Source organism: Dermacentor variabilis, chromosome 3 (assembly GCF_050947875.1).
Source record: "Dermacentor variabilis isolate Ectoservices chromosome 3, ASM5094787v1, whole genome shotgun sequence".
NCBI classification, from domain to species: Eukaryota; Metazoa; Arthropoda; class Arachnida; order Ixodida; family Ixodidae; genus Dermacentor; species Dermacentor variabilis.
The window spans coordinates 149,504,745-149,524,797 of NC_134570.1; the positions used below are offsets into that span (position 1 = coordinate 149,504,745).

Sequence of the window (20,053 nt, forward strand, 5' to 3'; positions counted from 1 at the left end):
AGCAGTCGTTCGATGACTTCAGATAAGAAGGCGTGGCCTCTGTCGCCTAAAAGTTCACGTGGACCTCCGTGACGAAGGAGAAAACGACGAAGTATGAAATTGGCGACCTCCTGCGCTGTAGCATTTGGTAGAGCAGCAGTCTCCGCATAACGGGTTAAGTGGTCTACCACAACGATTATCCACGTGTTGCCAGTAGGAGTCAACGGAAGTGGCCCGTAGAGATCTATGCCCACGCGATCAAAGGGTCGGGATGGGCATTTTAAAGGCTGGAGTTCACCGGCGGAGTTGGGCGGTGGCGCTTTTCGGCGTTGGCACTCATGACAAGAGCGGACGAACTTTCGAACGAAATTGTACATTCCGCGCCAGTAATAGCGGTGTCGAAGTCTTTTGTAGGTCTAGAAGACTCCCGCGTGGCCAAACTGAGGATCGACATGGAACGAGGAGCAGAGCTCTGAGCGTAAGATGCTCAGAATGACGAGTAACCTGGTGCGTCCCTCTGGGCATAGTTGCATCGATATAGTAGCTGGTCGCGAATCGCAAAATGAAGAACTTCGTGCCGAAGCGTACGTGACGCCGGAACTTTCGACGCATCCTAGAGAAGGTCTAGCAGAGATGCAGTCCAGGGATCATTACGCTGGGCAGCAGCGATAGTGTCAACGTCCAGAGAGGATAATGTACACTCGCAGGCGGAGTCGTCACTGGCCTTCGGCGGAAGCGGCGATCGGGATAGCGCATCAGCATCGGAGTGCTTTCGCCCGGAACGGTAAACCGCGCGGATGTCATATTCTTGGATTCGCAATGCCCAGCGGGCAAGGCGGCCCGATGGATCTTTGAGCGTCGACAGCCAACATAGTGCGTGGTGGTCGGTCACTACGTCAAACGATCGGCCGTATAAATATGGGCGAAACTTGCCAAGCGCCCACACAATGGCCAAGCACTCCTTTTCTGTAACGCTGTAACTCGTCTCCGCCTTGGTTAACGTGCCACTCGCATATGCGACGACGTATTCTGTGTGGTCAGGTTGACGTTGTGCCAACACAGCGCCAAGGCCTACACCGCTTGCATCGGTATGGATTTCGGTTGGCGCTTGTGGGTCAAAATGGCGAAGAATGGGTGGCGTCGTGAGAAGACGGCGCAAGGTTGTGAAGGCGTCGTCCCACTCTGGAGACCATGATGAGAGATCTCTAGCGCCGCTAAGGAGCTGCGTGAGAGGCGATATAATTGACGCAAAATTTCGATGGCATCGCCGGAAGTAAGAGCAGAGGCCGATAATGCTGCGCAGCTCTTTCATAGTGGTAGAATTTGGGAACGCAGTACCAGCACGTAGTTTCTCGGGATCCGGGCGAATGCCCTCCTTTGACACGACATGGCCTAAAATTGTGAGCTGACGAACAGCAAATTGACACTTCTTCAGGTTAAGTTGCAACCCGGCATTGGTCAAGCAAGTGAGTACGTGCTGGAGGCGGAGCAGGTGCGTTGTGAAATCAGGGGCGAACACCACAATGTCATGAAGATAGCAGCGGTAGGGCAAATGGGTTGAGCACTCGCTGTTCGAAGCGACAATCCAGACAGAGACGTCGTCCCTTTACGAAGGGAACGGCAAAACCTGTCATCCATAACTGAAATAGCGGCAACGGTATCGACGAGGGCGACTGTGGCGACATTTTCGATACACACATCAATGGCATTGGCAGATAAAGGAGGAGGACTTCGGCATGTCGACACTTGCACAGTTCTTGCCTAAGGAACTGCGTCGTCTAGTTTCCCTCTTCGTTAGAGACGGGCCGTTGACGCATGGGGGAAAGCGATCGGCGACGTGGAGAGGGTGAGCGGAGGCATTCGAAGCGAGGACGGCGACCAGTCTGGGAGCGAGCTGGTGATGGGTCGAAGCGTCCGTAAGGCGCATTTGAATCAGGCGGCACATAGGGCGCTTGGCGATCGTCATCGAACGCCTGCGATTGGCGGCGGCAGAACCTTGCGACATGACCGGGACACCTACATGCGAAGCAGATGGGGCGATTGTCCGGCGTACGCCCCGGGTTAGCGATGGCAGTGGTGGTCCAGGGGTTGGGAGGGGGAGGGCGGTGCACAGGCTGCTGGAAGCGACGCACGGGCATAGTGCGAGTGGCCATTGCAGCAACTGTAGCATACGTGACTGGTGTAGTCACGACATCCTGCTGGTGAACAGCCGGCAGCGCTTCCGCGACCTCTTCATGGATCACGTTATGGAGATGAGACGGTAAAGTGCTGGCAGACTGCTGAGTGACGGACACCAGAGATAGCTGTCGTGCGACTTCTTCGCGGACGACGTCCTTCATGTGGGTTATCAGGGAGGCTTGTTCTGGGGCGGTGGTCAGGCTGCAGAGTGACGCCGCATTTGGTGCGGGATGTCGCCTTGTCAGAGCTTGCTGCTTACGTAATTCATGATAGCTCTGGCACAAGCTGATGACGTCGCCAACAGTGCGCGGGTCCTTGGCCAGAAGCATCTGGAACGCATCATCATCGATTCCCTTCATGACGTGCTTGATCTTTTCCGCTTCCGTCATGGCAGCGTTCACGCGCCTGCACAAACCCAGCACGTCTTCTATATAGCTGGTGAATGTCTCACCCGTGTCCTGTGCGCGTGTACGCAAACGCTGCTCGGCTCGGAGTTTCCTGACGGCAGGTCGGTCGAATACTTCCGTAATCGACGTCTTGAATGCCGACCACGTTCGTATATCCTTGTCATGATTTCTGAACCAGAGACTGGCCACGCCCGCGAGATAGAATGATACGTAAGCCAGTTTGTCCGAGTGATTCCATTTGTTGTGAACGCTCACCCGTTCGTAGGACGACAGCCACTCTTCAATGTCGTTGTCGTCGGATCCGCTGAAGATAGGAGGCTCCCGCTGGCGAACGGTGCCAGCGCAAGGGGCGGGTGGCGATGGAAGAGTCTGCTGGTCGGCGTCCGGTATGGCGGAGGGTAGCGTCGAAGAACGGAGTTCCAGGATGGTAGAATGGAACGTTACCCCGCACAGCTCCACAACTTATAAAGGAGATTTATTGGTTTTCGTAGTGACCGCCGGTCCTAGGATGCACCGAGCAGTTTTCGAGCTCGAGCCTCTGCTGCGCGCTTGATGCTGCCGATGCTGCTGACTCTGTGCGCACGTTCGTCATCTTCCTTACAATATATATATATATATATATATATATATATATATATATATATATCTCAAAGCGCCTAAACGTAGGCAACGAGTACTTAACCTGATCGCCTAATCTATTTATGCTTTAGCATTCTTTCGCATTTTACGCACTCTCCGGCCCTATGTATTTACCTGTATGTGTGTTTCTATCTAACCCTTCTTGCGCCTACTCGGGTCAATTTGTAGTCCGTGGTTGAATGGGTAGCACATCTGGCTGCTGTGCTAAAGCAACAGGGCTCGGAGCCAACCATGGGTCAGCCTGAGGTCGCTGTGACAATATGTACAATGAACCTCTATATCGCCGACATGGGTCACTGTAGATGTGGCATTGTGTAGGTACTGCTCCGCGATGAAATTCTTTGACGCTAACTTGGAGTACTTGGTATGTGCCACTAGGGCTGTGCTGGTCCTCAGCGAACGTCCTTTATGCTGACTTGGGCTCTAGGTAGCTACTCGTAATGTACCCCTCTACAATAAAGAAAACAATTCCTAAATTTCTTAGATGATAAGAGGCATCAAACCCACGTCACAAGGGTTCCTCAAGGACAGCAACGCGACGCATTGGTAGACCGCACCACAAATGCACCGGGTATGCACTACATTTAGTGACGCCTTTCTCGCCAACGCTTTAGCGAGCTGCGCCATGAATGCACTGGGCATGTGGCGCTCTTAAGCGAACTTCTTCATGACATGGGTAACTGAGAATGCGCCACTGAGCGTGCGCCAAGCGAGGGAACACTTTTCAGCGTTCTTAGGCACCGGCGCGCCATGCTTCTCTTCTCGGAGGCCACGCACAGATTTCTCGGGAGTGCCGCTAGATGGCGCAGCTTGGCTAGAAAAAAGCGGGAGATAGGAACTCGGTTGCCTTATGACGTGTTTCTCGGTGTTCGCACGCACCGACGCGCCATGCATTTCGGAGGTCACGCACAGGCAGGGCGGTGGTGGCGCTGATGGCACCAAGTGTTATTCGCAGAGTCCAGTTGCTGTACACGGCCTTATGCATGAGTCGTTTCGACGACGGCAACCCCTTGCGCCGCTATATTGATTCAATGCCAAATGCATTAAGTGGACAACGTCGTGATATAGGTATGGTATGAAGAACTTCATTTAGGTCCTGAGGGATCAGTCTGGGACTGATGCGGGCCGCGCCCACGTCGGTACAGAGAGGCCGAGCCCCTCGGCCGTCACACGGGCCCTCTGGACAGCCCTGAGTTGGTCCGCCAGCACTTCACTGTGCAGCATCCGCTGCCACCACTGTTCACCTCGAGAACCATCACCGGCCAACGCCAAGCAGCGCCAAAGCATGTGTTCTAAATCGAGCAAACCCCACACTTATTACAATAGACTGGAACCCCGCAGTCCGCATTAATTTTATTCATGATGACCGGGTTAGGGTACGTTCGTGTCTGCAGAAGCCTTAATGTAACCGCCTGTGGCCTATTTAATTTAGAGTGTGGCAACGGGAATGTCCTGCGCCCTAAGTAATAGTGCTTGGTGATTTCCTTGTAGGTTAACAGTTGGTCCCTGTACTCAGGAGCTGGAGATCCAGCCCCTTCATGAAGTACACGGCACACTAATCCTCGTGCCTCCCTGTGCGCCAGCTCGTTGAGGTTACGCGGGGATCCCTCCACTGTCCCCATGTGCGCCGGGAATCAAGTAACTGTATGCGAAGTGATGTCCCTACCGTGCAGCAGTCTGTTAGCCGGTTCCGCAACAAGTCCTCTCGAGAAGGCTTTAATTGCAGATCGCGAGTCACTAAACACCAAAACACTTCTTGAATCAATTAGTGCTAGAGCAATAGCCACCTGTTCGGCAACCCCCGGATCTTTGGCATAAATGCAAGCAGCATTTCTAACGCTCCCTTTGCCATCTACCGCCACCACCACCACCGATTAAGCATTTTTACCATTAATCCATCCGGCGTCAACAAACGCAGACTGCTCCTCCTGATCCTTTGCCTCTCGCAACAGAGCCCTAGCTCTCGCGACCCGCCTCCCTACATTGTGCATGGGGTGCACATTCCGCGGAAATGGACGAACCATGATATTTGCCCTAAGGTTCAAGTTCAACTCGTGTAGGGGCGCCCTATCGTGCGACACAGCCACTGATTCTTCAACTGACACTACAATATACCTACCCGCTGGCGTACTTAGCAACCGCTCCCTCTGTGCAGTACGCTGAGCCTCGGCAATTTCATCTAAAGTATTATGCAAAGCCAGTCGTAACAACATATCGTTTGACGTAGTCTTAGAAAGACCAAGCGCAGGCTTGACGGCTTTTCTGATTAATGCTTCCAGTTTATTTTCTCCCTCCTATTCCAATTTAGCATAGCTGCCACATACGAGAAATGACACATAATAAGTGCGTGAACTAAGCGCATTGCACCTTCTCCTCCTAAACCTCGATGGCTATTAGAGATCCTTCTTATAAGTCTTATGGCCTCCTCCGTCTTCTTGGTAATACGCTGAATGGTTCTAATATTCGATGCATTCGCTTCAAGTACAAAATCCAGGACCCTCATTGCTGCAACTTTGGGTATCACCCACCCTTCCCTAGTATGAATTCTAATGTAAGGCTCAACTTCCGGTACCCAACCCTTCGGGCTGCGACGTAGCTTCTTAGATTTGAAGATCAACAATTTCGACTTTTTAGTGGAGCATTTGAGCCCCATCAGGCCTGATACTCCTCCGTAAGCGTTACCACCTTCTGCAGCCTAGCCTCAAGCTCTCCATCGCTACCACCGACACTCCATATAGTAATGTCATCCGCGTAGATAGAATAGACAATATCCTGGACAGTGTCCAGTGTATTAGCCAACTTAGACATCGCCAGATTGAATAACATAGGCGAGAGTACGAATCCCTGCGGAGCACCACAGCAACCAAATTTAAAGACTTCCGACTTTATCTCCCCAAACCTGAGACATGTCCTTCTATCCATAAAGAAAGCCTTGACAAAATGGAAAAGCCGCTGCCCCATATTCAAGTCCGATAGCACCCGTAGAATGAAAGAATGTCGGATTTCATCGAAAGCTTTTTCCACATCAAGTCCAATTAGTGCCTTAGTGTCCCTTGTCCGCCGGTCAAAGAGCTGATGCTTAATCCTGATCATAGCATCCTGAGTCGAGAGGCCAGGCCGAAATTTTATCATCGAGTGCGGAAAGACCCCATTGCCCTCAACATAACGCGGTAGCCTATTTAAAATGACATGCTGAGCGACTTTCCCCAAACACGATGTCAGGGAAATGGGTCTGAGATTTTCAAGCCCTATGGCCTTTCCTGGTTTGGGCATCAGTACAGTAGTTGCAAGTTTCCACTCATCCGGGAAAGAGCCTTCCTTCCATCGGCGATTGATCTCCCGCGTAAGGAACTCAATTGACCCGTCGTCTAAATTCCGTAACATTTTATTCGTAACGCCATCCGGTGCTGATGCCGGTCGACCATTAGGATTCTGCAGCGCCATCCTTATATCACTTTCAGTGAATTCCTCATCCATTGCTGCATTTTCGTCCCCACTATATTCCAAAATCACGTCAGGTGTATCATGCCAGGTCTTCAACGGAAGGTATTTCTCAGCCAAATCCTTTAGCAACTCCTGCTCCGTGGAGTCTCGACACGCCTGCTGAACCAGCTTACCTATCACAGTCCTCTGATTAGATTTAGTGTTTGCCTCATCTAGTAAATGTCTGAGCAATCTCCAGGCACCTCCCCTCTTAATTCGACCATCAGTAGAATTGCATACTTCATCCCATTGCTCCTTGCACAGTACCCGACAATGGTTTTCAATTTCCTGATTAGCCACTGCTATACGCTTTCTAAACTATCTATTCAATTTCTGACCCTTCCATCTCGCTAACATCGACTGCTTCGCTTCCAACAAATGTGCCAGGCGACTATCCATGTGTTCCGTGTCAATATTGGTCTGAACCTCTTTAATGGACGCCTCAACGTCACTTTTAAGCTGACTAGTCCACTGTTCCAAGGTCAACTCATTTCCCTCAACTTCGATTCTCTGCGCTCTTCGTTTCCTAAATGCATCCCAGTCAACCATCTTGAATGTGCGCTCCTTTTTATTAGCCACTACCAAAGTAATCATAAGTGTGTAATAATCGCTACCACAATATATATTAGAAATGGGCCAGGACGAATCCATCACCCCCCGAACAAAAGTGAGATCAGGTGTCGCATCTCTACATGTCGACGTGCCACATCTGGTGGGATAGGAAAGGTCCGTAATCAGAGTTAAATTCAAGTCTAGTGCCTGCTGCCATAGTCTCTCCCCTCTAATAGTGCTATTAACATACTTACACACATGATATGGTGCATTGAAGTCCCCTCCAATAAGCAACGGTGCATCCTTAGTCAGGTTGGTTGCCTTGGTAAAGAGAGATTTGAAACTCTGCTTCGTGTCCCGGGGGCTACTGTACAGGTTAAGCAGGTAAACGCTCCCCTTGCATGACCTTTGACGACCTAAAATTACCTCCACTATAATATATTCCATCTTGCAATCCGCCATGTGAAGCTCATGTCTAATATACGCCAACCTCCTATTAATAAGAGTAGCGAGTCCTCTGCCCTGTTCATTATTCTTAACTTCTGCTTTGAAATCCGTTAAGGTCACGTTAGACGTCATTGTTTCCTGTAACATGATAACTTGAGGTTTCACACCATGCGTTCTAACAAACTGCTGCAGAGACGCCCTCTTATGATTGAACCTTCTGCAATTCCACTGCCAAATGCTAAATGAACGATTTAATAGAGCCATCTTGACCACGGAAATTTGGTGAACTAGTTTTGAGCTCAAGTCCACTCGGCGACTTACCCTGCTGGGCTAGCGGCCGAGTGCACTCCCGCTCCATAACAGGGACCACCGTCTCGTTTAGATATATTTCAATTTTGCCTAATCTCTGATCCGTGATACTTTCCCGTTCTTCTATCCGCTCCAGTCTACTAATGATCTCATTTACATTTTCTTGCAATGTCGCCATCATTGCTTTAAGCTCGGAACCGACTTTGCCCTGAATCCGCACGGTTGAGGATAGGGCCCTCTTTTTTGGAGCAGGCGTCTCCTCGTCCGCAATGTTCACTTCTGCGACCTCCTGAGACCTTGGTACCTCAACCGAGTCATCATGTTTCCGAAGCTATGGCTTTTACCGGAAGGTAAGCCGTTCCTAAGTTCAGCTATATCTTTAATAAGCCCGTCAATGGCTGATTTTAAGCTATGATGCTCTCTCTCCAATTGCGCAATCCTGTCCCTATCCCTATTACCATCCGCATGCTCCTGGCGCTGCTCGCGCGCTCGGCCGGCGCTGATGCCGCCCTTGACCTTGTCAGCCCAGGTGGTCCGGCTTCCAGCTGCGCCGCCGCCTCCACCAGCTGCAGGAAAGCGCAAGCACGCCTCCCTAGAAACGGATCGGCTCCTGGTCGTTGGAGTCCCAGACGATGGCCGCTGCCTCGACCTGGAGCGGCTCCTAGAGCGCGAGCGTCCTTTAGAGCGTTGGCGGGCGCACACCAGCTGCACCATCTCGGCTGCCTCCTGTTTGACCATTAGCTCAACCCTGGCTCTCTCCTGTCGTCGAACACGCACGACGTAGGGAAGCTGGTATCGTTGTCTGCATTGTTTAACCGTGGTCAGGTGTCGTCCGCCACAAAGCTTGCAACAAGGCACAAAGTTGTGATCCTCTTCAGGGTTCCGAGCCCCGCATCCTCGGCATTCAACACAATCGGGCACCGCACAGACATCCGCCCGATGTCCAAGCTTGCCACACACATCACATATAGCCAACTGCTTTTGATACAGGAAGCACCGGACCAGAGTTGGCCCATATCTGACGAAATTGGGCGCTTTTAACCCGTCGAAAACAATAACTGATCCTGTGTTTTTGATTCGTTCGACCGCCATAGCCAGCGGATTGCGATCGTTAACAATGTTCCGCTCAAGTGTCGCGGGGGCATCCATAACGTCTACATTGCGAATGACCCCCTTACACGTAGTTTGTGGGGCCGTCTCGTACGCACTGATTTCAAAATCCTTGTCTGCCACTCTGATTGACCTGAGTCTCACATATCGTTCAGCGTTGCTGCTTTCTGGTGTACTAGCCACCGAGATATTTTACATAAAGTTAGGGCAAATAACAACCTCCCTAATCTGCGCAATACTGAGGCCTGCCGCCTCTACGATTGCCTTGCCCACCGCTGTAGAGCTAACTTTCTCCAAATTCAGTCCACCCCGTGGGCGAATGACTATTTTGATGCGTTCTTGTGGCATCGGTCGCATGCGCGACGCCTTCACAATACGATTTTTGATTGCCAAGCCTCCGCGCCATTCACCTACGCCCCGTCGTTCAGGCATCTCGCTTGGCGAACCGCCATCACCCAATCGAGGTCCCGTCGTAGCTCTAGATTTTCGGCTGGACACTGTCCGCCATCCCAGGTCTTCAGTAAAGTCCTCCGCCAGGAGCACTTCCCCTTCAACGTGCATTGCTGCCATGCAGCGCTAGGTCTACCAGACGCTAGCTCTCGGCCAGCATGGCGTGAGCACAAAATTTTCAATAAAGTCCAAAAAAGGGGTGGCCCACCTCAAAATCAGGTATCCGCTGAATTTGCTCTTCTTCACGGATTCGATGATATCAAGTTTGCACCACTAAGTGACCAAAAAGGTTCGGAAGTTTCGAAAAAGACGGACCCATAAAAGCCCACAAGCCTCCTTCGAACTTCGTCGTCGTCTTCTGCATCCGTGAGATGGGTGTGTCAACTCCTTTTCTGGAAGTGAAGCTTTATTTTCTCTTACACGGGGATTGCCGTTCGTCGTGGTTTCCTCGCCGGAGACGTTTATCGACATATATAGACAACATGGACCGCTGCGTGTATGCCCAAGCTTGGATAATTTTCCACAACACGACGGCCACTGTGGCACAAGGCTTATGAAACCCTAAAAGTAAAATGCGATTAGCATTATTTTTCTTCTTCACGCCTACCTTCAGGCAGTGTTCACTACTGTCTGTCTGTCTGTCTGTCTGTCTGTCTGTCTGTCTGTCTGTCTGTCTGTCTGTCTGTCTGTCTGTCTGTCTGTCTGTCTGTCTGTCTGTCTGTCTGTCTGTCTGTCTGTCTGTCTGTCTGTCTGTCTGTCTGTCTGTCTGTCTCAGAATGACCGCTACAGATGTTAAATAAACGTAACTTCGAATGCTTATCGCATTACCAGCGGCAGTAATTGTGAGATGAGTTATGCCGTAATGTCTTTTAGTTATATGTGATACTTTCTTGCGCAAACACCTCTTACCAACTTTATTTCCTCGACAAGCATCATACATCGCCTTCTTCCTCGTGACGAAAGCAGCCTATAGCTACAAACGACAAGGCTGTGCTCGTGTCATCTGCTACTGCTGCTACCTTTCTAGCTCAAACAAGCTGCACGTTATTTAGATTTGAAATCGGGTTGCATTTGCCTGTATTTCTTTCTTTTGTCATTACCAAATGACAAACTATGAAACCGTTTCTACTGTCTTTTTCTCTTAGTTTAATTCTGCCTTCTTTTTCATTTCTCACTTAGGGGAGCAAAGGAACACGACGCATATAGAAAAGGCAGTGATGTACAAGGGTAAGATAATCATTATTAATGTTCTCAGCAATCGGTGATTTAAATGTACTGGAGAGAATTCTTGCGTTTTTAGCGCTTGTAACCTTCATACCACTCAATCGCCCTCGCTACATACACTACTACGTTTATCAAGCTGTGCCATACTGAATGCAGCTAGAAAATTGTTAAGTTCGCATATTTTCACTTGCGCCAACTTCTGATCCAAAATTCATTGAATATCACTGCGCTACTTGTGTGAAGGGAGTTTGTGACATTCGCAGTATATAACCACTCTATACGAGAAAACTAAAAAATACATGCAGATAGTCATAGTTGAACGGGTGTTATTGAATATGCGTAAATAGGAAGACTGCCATCTATAAAACCTGCCATTTACAGATCAAAATCAATTGGGTACTAAGCATTCAAGACAACGTTAGCAGTGGCGTAGCCAAAAATGTCGTCCGGGGGGGGGGGTGGCAGGGAGGGCTAACGTTGCAGCTCTGCCTCCTCCTTATAGAACTTGTAGAAGGATCAAATACATGAATAATTACTGCTTTGCCATTGCGAAAGATGCTGCAAACGAATTCTTGGACTTTAAATTGAGACAAGTAAAATATGTATTTTTTCATAAATAAATACACTCGTATGTCTAAAAAATTGTGTCCGAAAAATAACTGATATCAATGCTTCCATGTTTTTGTCTAGTTTATAAGTAAACAAAATACCGCACGAACTTTAGAACTATCTAAGTTAGAAACCAGCAAAGCAGTGCATGCCGCTGATAGGAAAAATGTAAAGGCCATGAAATTAACAATTTGAGGACAAATGTTCTAATGAACCTTTCTCAGTGAAGAACTTTGTTTACATTTTTGTACATATAGAACGGCTAGGGAAACCTGTCAATGATGCTATCATTTGTTCGAATATATTGCTGAGGAGCAGCTGTCACCGGCCATGTATTGTGAGCAATTGCACCAAAATTATAGTCGCAACAGAGAGCACATATAAAAAGCAGGAGTTATGCAAAATATACGAGGGCGAGTGAAATGAAAGTGAGCCGATGCGCATATATGGCAAACGGGGTACTTTCTTTAAAAGTAGTCTCCATGAGGATTTACACATTTGCGCGACTGACTAACGAGTCGGGTGATTCCCGTCTCATAAAACTCCTTGGATTGCTGCTTCAAAAAGTCTGTAACTGACTCTTTCACGTCATCGTCCGACAGGAATCTGGTTTCCTTGAGTAATTTTTTTCAATTGCCCCGAAATGAGGAAGTCGCACAGCGACAGGTATGGGCTGTATGGCGGATGTTGCAGCGTTTCCCACTTGAAGTTTGCCAGTTTTATATTAACCACATCAGCGACGTGGGCACGGGCAATGTCGCGGAGCAAGATGACCAATTCGTCAATCTTCCACGTCGTTTATTCTTAATTGCGACACGCAGCCGACCCGGCGTTTCACAATATTGTAAACGATTGATAGTCTCTCCAGGTTCAGTAACTTCTATCAGTAATGGCCCCTGAGGATCGAAAAGAAAAAGTCAACAACACCTTTCCGGCGGAAAAGACAAAATTTGCTTTCTTTGGGTGTGGTGAATTGGAATGGTTCCACTGTAAGCTTTGTCATCGTGTTTCAGGTTCGTAGTAGCAGCACCATGATTCGTTCCCGGTCACAACTGCAGACAAGAAGTCGTCACCCTCATTATGATACCGGACCAGATGAGTCAAAGCAGTGCCGAACTTCTCCGTCTTCTGGCGGTGGTTTAAAACCTTGGGCATGCATTGCGCGCACAAGAGCCGATAATCGAGATGTTAATGAATTATGATGTCAACCGTGACTGATGTTCATGCGCTCTGCCAGTTCATCGATGCTTATCCCCCGTTATTGTCTAATCAGCTCATCAACCTTTGTAATTGTGTTGGGGATGATTGCATGGTGGCTTTGTCTCGGTCCTGGATCCTCTTTGCAACTTTCACGTGCTTCATTGAACGGTTTGCTCCAACGCTTCACAGTGGCCAATGAAATGCACTGTTCAATGTACACGGCAGCCGTACGGCGACTAATTTCTTTTAGGAAACCACCTTCATCTGTCAAAAACCTCACGACACCACGCTGTTCAACTTTTTGAGTGTCAGTGCATCACGCAACCATGTTCAATCCACTGCATGAGAGCATAAAAGAACATTTATCCTCACAGCTGCGTGTCACTTTTATAAATTAGAGATGCCTGCGTGCTACGCGCATGCCTCGCAGATAATGGACCGAACCATTATTGCGCAGGGTGGGTTGGCTGACTTTCATTTGACTCGCTCTGATACATTAAAAATGCGATTATACAATGGAATACACAAATGCGAAGATACAGCTAGGGGCAAGAAAGTGTCGCTGGAAACAAAGTTTACTGCTCGCATGCACAAAACCTCGCAACAAGGTATTTAAATATACGTATAAGTCTTTAAGATATCTACGTACCTAAGAAAAAGTCAATGTATATAATGCGTCAAACAAGGCAAATAAATATGTTTGGCAATCACAGATTCACAGATCACAGAATCCTAAGGCCCCCCACCCCCTCCTTCCGATCCCCCCAATGTATCGGGCGCAGCGGAAGGCGGCGCGCTTCCTGCCCGCTTTTTTCCCTTGCGCACACAAGACTGAGCCGCGATTGTCGGCTCACCCATCCCTCGCTTCCATCCTGAGGTTTTACTCACATGAAACAGCATGCGGCGTGTGGTGAGGATGTTATCGCCCTTGGACTTTATACGAAACATGACGGCAACGGCAGGAATGCGCCTGGAGTGTCGACATAATGGCTATCGCATTATTATAATGTGAGTATCTGGCAGCTGAAGCTTCGTGTGGCCCATTACTTTCCGCAAAAGAAGTAACAAAATCGAACTCTCACCACGCTATGATTCGCTGCGCCGCAACAGTGTTTTTTTCTTACTTTCGTGGGGCGGAGTAACCGAAATGAAGAAACGCGAAGGAAAGGATCTTGACCACAATCGAATGCCTACTTTTGGCACCTGCCGAAGGAATGTTGAAGAAAACGTGAGACCCCTGGTCCACAGAGAACCATACGCGTACTGCTAGGTGTCCTACACTGCCGAGACAAGAGTTTCCGGAGAGGTTGCGCTCAAGCGAACGCGTTGCTACCTGTCCCCGCTGGTATCGAGAAGAAGAAAATTGAATTGGCTCAATGTGGTCCTCGCGAATAAAAGTCAAAGTAGAAAAAGAAATAAGAATGTAGTTACTTTTGCAAGCTTTAGTGTCTTGACATGGATGCTTTGGCGCATGTGAAAAAATGTTGATATTGTTACGGAAGGATGAAAGAACAGAGAGTACGAAGAAGATCAGAGACGCTGGCTGCTGTGTGTTGTTGTTGGTTAGCCGTCTTTACTACTCTGACTCAGCCTGTATATATATTGTAAATATAGTCTTTCTATACTCGCAACACCCCCTAACATATTGGTTGGAGGTGCGGGGTACCACGGCTGGAAACGGCGCTCGGCAGTAGACGTGGCATCACCGTCCGTACTATGAATGACGATGAGCACGCGGGAAGAACGTCGTTGCCGCCTCCTACGTCACCGACGCATGCTACGTCACTGTCACCTTCGGTTGTGTCGCTGTGCAACACAAGGATCCTGGAACTTTCAGTGGGACCGATGGCGCCGACGTCGGCTATGTACGAGCGCGCTGAGTGGAATCAACAGATGGGACCGAACGCTAATGCTAGCTAACCTGTTATTCTACCTAGAGGCACGGCAAAAGTATGGTACGAAAGCCATGAAGAGGAGCTAACCAACTGGGACCAACGGAAATAGAAGTTGACAGAATTGTTTGGCAAGCCAGCCAGCCGTAATATTGCCGCAAAGCAGGAACTGGCCTCCCGTGCCGAATTCCCCACGGAGTCCTATGTCTCCTACATCCAGGACGTGCTGAAACTTTGTCATAAAGCCGATCACGACATGACAGAAGCTGAGAAGGTCGAGCACGGGCTTAAGGGCATTGCTGACGACGCCTTTAATCTGACCATGTGCAAAAGCTGCTCTACAGTTGATGCTATCATTAAAGAGTGCCGACAATTCGAGCAGGGCAAAGGCAACGCGTCTTACACCCATTCGCCAGACTTCCCAATACTGCCGCAGCGTCGATGTGTGAAGATCAACCCGCAGAGCAGCATGCATCGCCATCAGAGGACGTGGTGCGAATCGTTCGACGTGAACTGGATGCGATGGCGCCCGCAGCTTTCTGTTCGCGTAGCCCTGCTGCTACCATTTTTTACGTTCCTCTCGTATAAGCCATCGTTCGCCAGGAACTTGAAAAATTGGCTTACATTCTGTATGTGCTGTCGCCAATCCCAGAGCTAACGAACGCCCTTCTACTATTTCCGCTCCACACTGACGCTTTTCTCCGCGTTATCGCGACCTGACTGAGTGGAGAACTGCGGACGACCAGCCGATCTATTTCACCTGTCGCCGCATTGGCCATGTCGCCCGAACTGTCTCAACTCGGGGCCCTGAACACCTCGCACGCCCACCAACCTGAGCCGTTTTGATGCAAATGCCTGCATTGGTTCCTCCACCGCCGAGTCCAACAGCACCGACAACTCTGCTAGGAACACATCGTGCAGTCGCTCACCATCGCCGCGCAGACACAAGTCTCGTTCACCACAAACACTTCGTCCATCTTCCCGTTCGCCGCAGCCACGTCGCCTATCGTCCCCTGTGGCGTCTTGCCGCACCCTTTCGGAAAACTAAGAAATGCATCCCTCGGAGGTGATGCTGCATTGCCCACTACAGCAGCAAATCCTGTGTCTGCGCCCAGAAGGAGAAATGTAATGGCACGTTCACATTGAGGAATCCGGCGTCTACAGCGAATGGAATTCTCCTGCCACTGAAAATCGCATCGTTCACACGGCTTGCGCACCGCGCTGCCGGAACGAGCTACAGTGCCATCTGTCCCATAAAGTGCTAACCTCCAAGCAAGCGCGTCTCTACCATTGCGCGTCAATTTTGCGCGTATCCACCATTGCTTGGAAAGGCAATGATGAACCCTGAGCAAGAAGAGGCAGTACTGCTAGGCCTGCTGGCAAGCGCATTTCTGGCGATGCGTGACGCGCAGGAGCATTCGCCGAAGAGATGACGCCACCGGCGTTGGTGGGTTCGTCCTGCTTTGCAAGAGCGCGCGTAGATTGGTCACGCCACCTGGTCAGGTCACTTAGACCTTGTGTTTCGCGTGGTACTTCTCGAAAAGGCCGGGGCAGTTATGCACCAATTCGATGAGCATTTCTGATGTCGCCACGCGTTCGAAGACTGCGATATGACGAGCGCGTCGAGCTTGGCCGCCATCTTTCGAATTGCTGAGACGTGCTCCGATTAGTTCGCGGTGAGGGAATCCGGCGGCAGCTGCCGCGAAAATCGGTCCGGGAGCGATCGGCACGGAAAGGGCTATTGCGGCTGATTTCCCCGCCGCCGAAATGGTTTACCCCGAACTGTGCGCCGTTCCAGACGCCGAATGTCTCAGTGTGGAAGTGCCATAATAGGCGTTAAAATAGACGGCGTACCTGTCCAAGCACTCGTCGACACTGGAGCCCACGAATCTGTGATACGTGCTAGCCTACGTAGACGTTTAAAGAAGGTTCTCACCCCAGCAGCTGCCCGAGTGCTTCGTCTGGCCGACGGCGGCGTGCTGGTTCTTGAAATGTGTACTGCGCGTTTAATTATAGCCGACCGCCCTACCTCTGTTCTGCTCTCACGACGTTATCCTTGGATTGGACTTTTATCCACTCCTTGTGCTCTCATCGACTGCGCGACCGACGTTCTTCAGTTAAAACTGCCTCAACTCGCCGATGTTCTGAGCACCGTCCTACCGCACTTGTGCTCGCTTCCCAATGTGCGTCTGTCACTCGAGGCAGTTACTTACGTCACTTTGACCGCCCAGCCACATGTTCCTGATGGTGAATACGTGCTTCGCCCCATCATCGACGTGCTTTTGAACTAGAACGTTGCTGTTCCGCATACGATGGTCATGGTTACTAATAACGATATCGTTCTACCACTTCTGAATTTCAGCCTGTGCCATCAAGTGATTCCGGCCGGCATGTTCTAGGCCAGCGTTTCTAGTGGTTCGGAATTTGACATTGAAGATCTGAATGCCGAGAGTGGCCTATTACCGCCAATTGCAGCTCACAGCTCTGGACCCTTAACGGATGACTTCGCGAAAATGATTGCCCCTGACCTTACCTCTGCACAGGCCACGGACATACGTCACCTGCTTGAACCCTACAATGGAATCTTTGATTTCGGCGGCAGGTCTTTAGGCCAAACATATGTTTTTCACCACCGTATAAAAGCTGGAGTCAAGAATCCTATTCGTCGGTGTCCCTATTGGATTCGCCAACGTTGCTCGGCCTTTGGCAGATCTTCTAAAGAACACGCCCTTCTCAAGTGGCCAGGAGCAGGCTCACGCGTTCGCCGCTGTCATCGGGTTTCTGACCCCCCCCCCCGCCCCAATACTTTCCCACTTCGATCCACCTGCACCGACCGAAGTACACACTGACGCAAGCGCCCATAGCGTCGGCGCTGTTCTCGCCCAACAGCAGAATGGTACCGAGTGCGTAATAGCTTACACCAGCCGCCTGCTGTCACCTGCCGAAAGAAATTACGCCATCACCAAGCGGGAGGGCTTGGCTTTAGTTTGGGCTGTGGCCAAGTTACGGCCATATCTGTACTGCCGCACGTTTTCGGTCGTCGCAGGCCATCACGCACTCACCTTGCTGTCTTCCCTTCGGGACCCGACTGGACTGCTTTGTCACTGGAATTTGCGGCTCCAGGAATTTTAATTTAGTGTCCATTACAAGACTGGATGCCTCCGCAAGGACGCTGACTGCCTCTGGCGTCACCTCGTGGATCCTCCCGATTCTGCTGCGCATGATCCGGTGACCTGCTTGATGGCTTTGACTGGCATGACTGACATGTGCGCTGAAGAACAACGCGACGCATCCTTACAGTCCATCATCGCCGGAGTGCAATCTGGCCTCACCGACGGCACGTGCCGCATTTTCGTGCTGAATGACGGCATCCTCTACCAACGCAATATCAAACCTGACGGCCCTGAGTTGCTCCTTGTCCTTCCTTGTCATCTGCGATCTGCCGTTCTCGAACGCCGTTCACAATGCACCGACAGCGGGACACCTTGGAGTTTTGCGTACATACGACCGCGTACGACGCCGGTTCTTCTGGCCAGGTCTCTACAGCTATGTGCGTCGTTATGTCGCAACTTGCGAATTGTGTCAGCGCCGGAAGAAACCTCCCCTGGCACCTGTCAGGCGACTCCATCCAATTGAAGTTCCCTCTGAACCGTTCTTTCGCGTAGGCCTTGACCTGCTTGGTCCTTTTCCGACGACGACTAGAGGGAATAAGTGGATCGCCGTCGCTACTGGCTACGCGACACGCTACACGATAACAAAGGCGTTGCCGACTAGTTGCGCAACAGACGTCGCCGCTTTTCTCCTCCACGACGTCATTCTCCACAACGGTGCACCTCGACAGTTACAGACCGCAGCCGCTCGTTCTTATCTAGAGTAGTCGACGACCTGCTCCGCTCTTGTGCCACTGAGCACAAGCTTTCCACCGCCTACCACCCACAAACGAAAGGTCTTACGGAACGTCTCAACCGAACAATAACAGAGATGCTGTAGATGTACGTCTCCAACGATTACCGCGACTGGGACGCCACGCTGGCCTACGTGACGTTCGCGCATAACTCGTCCCGACATGACACCGCAGGATATTCGCCCTTTTATCTCTCGTATCGCCGCGACTTCACATTGCCGTTTGACACCATCCTCCCTTCTGTGCCACGTGTTGCAACTGAGTACGCTCGTAAAGTTATCGATCGCGCTCACATGGCACGTCAAGTAGCCCGATCTCGTTTATTAGCCTCGCAGCATATACAGAAAGAGCGTTACGACCGCTGCCATCGCGATGTTAAGTTCGCGCCAGGTGCTTGGGTGCTCCTCTGGTCACCATGTCGTCCGGGTCTCTCCCAGAAGCTTCTCTCTCGCTACACAGGGCCTTATGAAATCTTACGCAAAGTTAACGACGTAAATTACGAGGTTTCGCCGCTACACTTTGATGCATCCTCAAGTCAGACGCCTGTAGTCAGACGTCGTGCACGTTTGGCGGCTGAAGCCATACTTCGCTTGCAATTCTTCGCCTACCATGCGCTGAGACGGCACTTCGCCACCTGCGGGTCCTGTTACGGAAGGATGAAAGAAGAGAGGACGAAGAAGGATCGGAGACGCTCGCTGCTGCGTGTTGTTGGTGGACAGCCATCTTAACTGCTCTTACTCAGCCTGTATATATATTGTAAATATAGTCATTCTATACTCACAGCATCCCCGTAACAATATCTTTTTCTGTTACATGACGGCACTAATAATCCACCACAACGGTTCGTCTCATTGGACCTCGCTGCAGGCTTTGTTAACTTGTCTGATAGTGCGTTGACTTGGCTTATCTCGTATGTTCCGATGTACGATTTTAGAAATGGCAACGCACCTTTGCCGTCAAATGTTTATAACAACATTAAACCCAGAAAATTCCGGAATTGAAAATCTAAAGCACGACCTTAGCAATGTCAATGCACCTTTCGCATCAGAGAACTTTATACCCATAAAGCTTTGCAATTGAAATCCATGAGCTCCGTAGATTCCGCCACCTCTGCGAGATGCCACGACGAGCCCCCTCGCCATCCAATCGCCCTTAAAACTTTGTGCTCGCATGGGACTCCTTGCGTTATGTGACTCCCGGTGCATGGGCGTTGCCTCAAAATCCGGCCCCAGTTCGCAATGTTCGCACTGAGATGTTTTTTCGATCGTGAAAAAGACATCTTAGACAAAATACGGAATGATTTCCGGCGCCGAGGGTTTTCTTGATCGGTGGTGCATGGACAGAACGCACAAATTTCGGAGGGGGGGGCTGTAGCTCCATAAGCCCCCCTCCTTGGTTACGCCCCTGAACGTTAGCTAGGATAAAAGATAAGCCAGATCTCCGGTGCCAGTATTTATGGAATTTTGTCGCATTCAGATTGCGTAGCTAATGATATTTTGCACTTCATTTAGGGAGGTAGTCGGAAGAACCTAGTCAGCTTCTTTATTATCCGATTTGCTGACCTATTTAGTGTTTAAATAAACTTGTAGACCGTCCGCGCAAACGCCAGTTCCTTCGTGAGAACATCAGTCTAACTTCGTTCATTTGTAGTTTATCCTGGAAACATAAAT

The 20,053-nt window shown here is 50.2% G+C and overlaps 1 protein-coding gene across 2 annotated transcripts in view; it reads left to right on the plus strand.

Moving 5' to 3' along the window:
- LOC142574256 (uncharacterized) overlaps positions 1–20,053 on the plus strand; it is a 157,047-nt gene that overhangs the window by 71,596 nt on the left and 65,398 nt on the right. For both annotated transcript variants that reach the window (XM_075683384.1, XM_075683385.1), the window contains one exon: positions 10,734–10,781. In XM_075683384.1, coding sequence (XP_075539499.1) covers positions 10,734–10,781 — 48 coding nt within the window. The remainder of the gene's footprint in view (positions 1–10,733; positions 10,782–20,053) is intronic.